The 4,517-nt window shown below is 35.9% G+C and overlaps 1 protein-coding gene across 2 annotated transcripts in view; it reads left to right on the top strand.

Moving 5' to 3' along the window:
• The window catches only part of FAM114A2 (family with sequence similarity 114 member A2), a 45,018-nt gene that overhangs the window by 34,360 nt on the left and 6,141 nt on the right, over window positions 1-4,517 (top strand). For both annotated transcript variants that reach the window (XM_017540532.2, XM_017540533.2), the window contains exons 10-11: window positions 468-590; window positions 1,073-1,212. In XM_017540532.2, the coding sequence (XP_017396021.1) occupies window positions 468-590; window positions 1,073-1,212 (263 nt within the window). The remainder of the gene's footprint in view (window positions 1-467; window positions 591-1,072; window positions 1,213-4,517) is intronic.

Genomic DNA, 4,517 nt, shown 5'->3' with positions numbered 1-4,517 from the left:
GAGGTGGGTGGATCACGAGGTCAAGAGATCGAGACCATCCTGGTCAACATGGTGAAACCCTGTCTCTACTAAAAATACAAAAAATTAGCTGGGCATGGTGGCGCATGCCTGTAGTCCCAGCTACTCAGGAGGCTGAGGCAGGAGAATTGCCTGAACCCAGGAGGTGGAGGTTGCGGTGAGCCGAGATCGCGCCATTGCATTCCAGCCTGGGTAACAAGAGCGAAACTCCATCTCAAAACAAAACAAAACAAAACAAAAACAACTGATTAGAGAATTTCAAAAAGGAATGATGGACAGCTATGATAAGTGTTGTTGAATCTAGTAGGATAAGGACTGAAAAGTTAGATGGTATGTTGAGGTAAGAACAAGAGCCCTGACTTCTCAGTTGCTATTGTGTTCTTGGTAGGTGCACAGTAAATTTGGTGAACTGAATTGAATTGTTGATGGACAATGTTTTTCTTATTTAGGCAAGAAATACTGCCCACGAATGGATCAGGATGTCTCTGACCAAGCCATTAGCAGAGAATGAAGGAGGACAAAAACAGTTGGAAGCAGAAAACGCTGAGCAAGTCAACAGAAATTCAATAGAGGTAGCCAAAGCAACTAAGACTTTTTTGTTTGTTTTAGTAGATTTGAGATGTATCACAACCAAGGACCCAGGTTCCTATCTTTTACACTGCTATGCGTAATTTCAACCTTGTGATCTAGGATTGTAGCATCTTAGATCCAGACTATAAGATTAAAGGAGGAGTGAAGAAAAAAGAGAGAAAGGATGCATGCGTGTTTTGTCGTGAGTAAGTTTCCCAGAAACTGCCTCCTGACACTTTTCATCTAAATCATTTGGCCAAAACTTAGTTACTTGGTCACACCTGACTTCAGGGGAGCCTTTGTTTTTGTAGCTATGAGCCCAGCTGTAAAATTACATCACTACTGTGGAATAAGAGGAGACTATTTATTGGAAATCAACTATTAGTCTCTGCTACAAATCCTGCAGTATGAGAGACGTAAAGTGGTATCATGTCCACCTGGAAATGTTTTGTTTTGCTATGCTTTGTTTTGTTTTTCCATCCAGGATATCCATGCGTTTGCAATCCGGAGCCTAGCTGAACTTACTGCCTGCTCAATTGAACTATTTCACAAAACAGCTGCATTGGTTCTGCATGGGAGGAAGCAGGAAGTGACAGCCATAGAAAGGAGCCAAACTCTTTCCCAGTAAGTATAATGAGAATTTCTCTAAATGATGCAAATTGCAGAAGTTTTCTTGGTCTATTTCCGAAGTTTTATAAATATCTCTCTCAAGAAACCGTTCATGTGACGCCCATCCACGTATTCGACGGTTTGTTCATTTTGGTTGTTTTTTTCTTTTTATTGAACCATAATAAATCAACATTATAAATCTGCCTTTTTTTCAATTAACCAGCTTATGCTCTGAAAACTATTTCCTTACAGATTATTAGTTTTAATAGGAATGTAATTTGGTGTAAGTGAAAACAGGGAAGAGTTCTAAGAACCTCACTTCTCAATAATAGTTCTTATTGAGTGCTAACTATATGCCAGGTGCCATGCTAAGGGATTTACAGGTATCGTTTCTAATTTTTATAACTCCAAAAGTAAGTGATTAGTCCTGTTTTCATCATGAGGAAATGCAAACTAGAGGAGTTCAGTAATCTGTGTTGTATGGCCTAGGATTTAGATCCAGGTCTGAGTGTCCTTAACCCATTCTTTTTTTCTCATTGTATTGCTGGTTTGTACAAAAATTTTCAAAAATACTAGAGTATAGATAATCATAGATGGGGAAGAAAAAAGACCAGTAGTTTCTAAATAAATCTCCTGGTTGAAATAATGAGAATTTTCATTGGAAAAAAAAAATGTATGAGAGTGCCTATTGTTAGAACTGGGAGGGGCTGTCAGTCTTTTGCAGACTTCCTCTTTACTTGCATCATCTGCATCCCACTACAGCATCCCATAATAGGGGGCTCGTTTGTCTTCTTGAACATCCTTAAGGGTGAGAGTCTCACAACCCTAAAGGAGCCTGTTCTATGGAAAAGTAGCTAAATCTGCTACTTGGAATGTTCTTTGAATTGTGGTTCACTCCCTCTCTGAATTCATGTCTACTCAAATGCCACCTTTTTAGAAAAGCCCTCCTTTACCACAAAGTCTAAAGTAGCATCTCTCACCATTCTCTGTCCTTTTACCCTGCTTTATTTTCTTAGCTTATATCACCACATAGCACATATATGAATATATATGTGTGCATATGTATACATTTATGTGTGTGTGTGTGTGTGTGTGTGTGTGTGTATATATATATATATATATATATATATATATATATATGTATATAGTCTCTCCCTTAATTTAGCAAGTAAGTTGGAATCCATGAAAACTGGGACTTGTTCACTGATATATCCCCATTGCTTGAAAGACTTTAAGTAAATAAAGTCTGGCACATAGAAGACTTTAGGTAAATATGATTAAAGATGGACTAATCATTTACTTTCGGAATTGTTGTAAAAATTAGAAATGAGACATGTAAATCCCTTAGCATGGTGTCTGGCGTATAATTAGCACTCAGTAACTAATAACTATTATTAAGAACTGAGGCTCTTAGAATTAGTGAATACGTATTATAACTTTTCTAAATGGAATGTAGGGTCTTTTAAGTATGATGTTGTCTTCTAAAATGCATTTTCATTATTTTCTATTTGATTTAACTTGAACATAGACTGCTTTCTAGAGGATTTTATAGAGAAATGTTTTTCTAAGGACTGAACTTCCTTTTTATGTAGCATGAGTGCCTGCTCAGATGTCTTCTTATATATCAGGTGGTTGATTTAGGCATACAGTATTATACCCCCTTATCTGTATGGGTTATGTTATAAGCCCCTAGTGGATTCCTGAAATTGTGGATAGTTCCAAACTTGATTGCCATCATTTGGAACACATTCCATTCATGTCTTTCACTGACAAATTTAATGCCTTTTCCATCTTTAAAAAAATTTTTTTATTGATATATAATATTACATAAATATATGTGGGATACATGTGAGTGTTACATGCATAGAATGTTTAGTGATCAAATCAGAGTATTTAGGGTATTCGTCACCTTTAGTATTTATCATGTCTATATGTTGGTATCATTTCAAGTCCTCTCTCTAAGTTACTTTGAAATGTACAAAATATTATCGCTAAATATAGTCACCCTATTCTGCTATCAAACATTAGAATTTATTTTTTCTTTCTAACTGTATGTTTGTACCCGTTAACCAACTTCTCTTCATCCCCACCTACTCACCCATCCACCGTTCCCCATTTCTGGTATTACAATTGTTTTATTCTCTATTTCCATAAGATCATGTTTTTTTTTGCTCCCACATATGAGTGAGAATATGAGGTGTTTGTCTTTCTGTGCTTGGCTTATTTCACTTAACCTAATGACCTGCAAAAAAAAAATATATATATATATATATATATTTTTTTTTTTATATTTTTATATATTTATATGTATATCACATTTTCGTTATCCATTTGTCAACTGGTGGACACTTATATTAATTCCATATTTTTGCTATTGTGAATAGTGCTGAAATAAACATGCAGGTGCAAGTATCCCTTTGATATATTTATTTCTTTTCCTTTGGCTAAATACCTAGTAGTTTGGTAGTTCCATTTTAATTTTTTGAGAAATCTTCATACTGTTTTTCATAGTGGTTATACTAACTTACATTCTAACAATGTATAAGTGTTCTCTTTACTTGGAATTGCTGACAGCATCTATTTATTTTCTGTGGTTTTTTTTTTTTCGAGGTGGAGTCTCACTGTGTCATTCAGGCTGAATTGCAGTGGTGCAATCTTGGTTCACTGCAACCTCCGCCTCCCAGGTTCAAGTGATTCTCCCGTCTCAGCCTCTTAAGTAATTGTGATTACAAGTGTGTGCCACCATGCCCAGCTAATTTTTATATTTTAGTAGAGGCGGGGTTTCACAATGATGGCCAGGCTGGTCTCAAACTTCTGATCTCAAGTGATCCAGCTGCCTTGACCTCCCAAAGTGCTGGGATTATAGGAATGAGCCATCATGCCCAGCCACGTTTTGTCTTTTTAATAATGATAGCCATTCTAACCAGGGTGAGAGGATAACTCACTGTGGTCTTGATTTGCATTTCCCTGATGATTGATGCATCAGTGATGTTGAGCATTTTTTCATATATCTGTTGATCATTTGTTCTTTTGAGAAATATTCATGTCCTTTTCCCATCTTTTAATGAGATTTTTTTTCTTTTACTGTTGAGTTGAGTTCCTTTATATTCTGGATATTAATCCCCTGTCCGATGAGAGGTTTGCTTTTTTCATCTTAGTACATATCACACACTGTTACTATAACTTTTGCAATTAGTGTTGCAACAGCATAACTAGCATGATTTCTTTCTTCTCACAGTTTTATGAATGGAAGATTCATTCTTATTGTAGATCTTAGCTGCCACAGCTTATGTTTTTTTTTTTTTTTTTTTTTTTTTTTT

Source organism: Cebus imitator, unplaced genomic scaffold (assembly GCF_001604975.1).
Source record: "Cebus imitator isolate Cc_AM_T3 unplaced genomic scaffold, Cebus_imitator-1.0 Scaffold126, whole genome shotgun sequence".
NCBI classification, from domain to species: domain Eukaryota; kingdom Metazoa; phylum Chordata; class Mammalia; order Primates; family Cebidae; genus Cebus; species Cebus imitator.
Note: the sequence above shows the minus strand (reverse complement) of the source record. Positions and strands in the feature narration are given on the sequence as shown.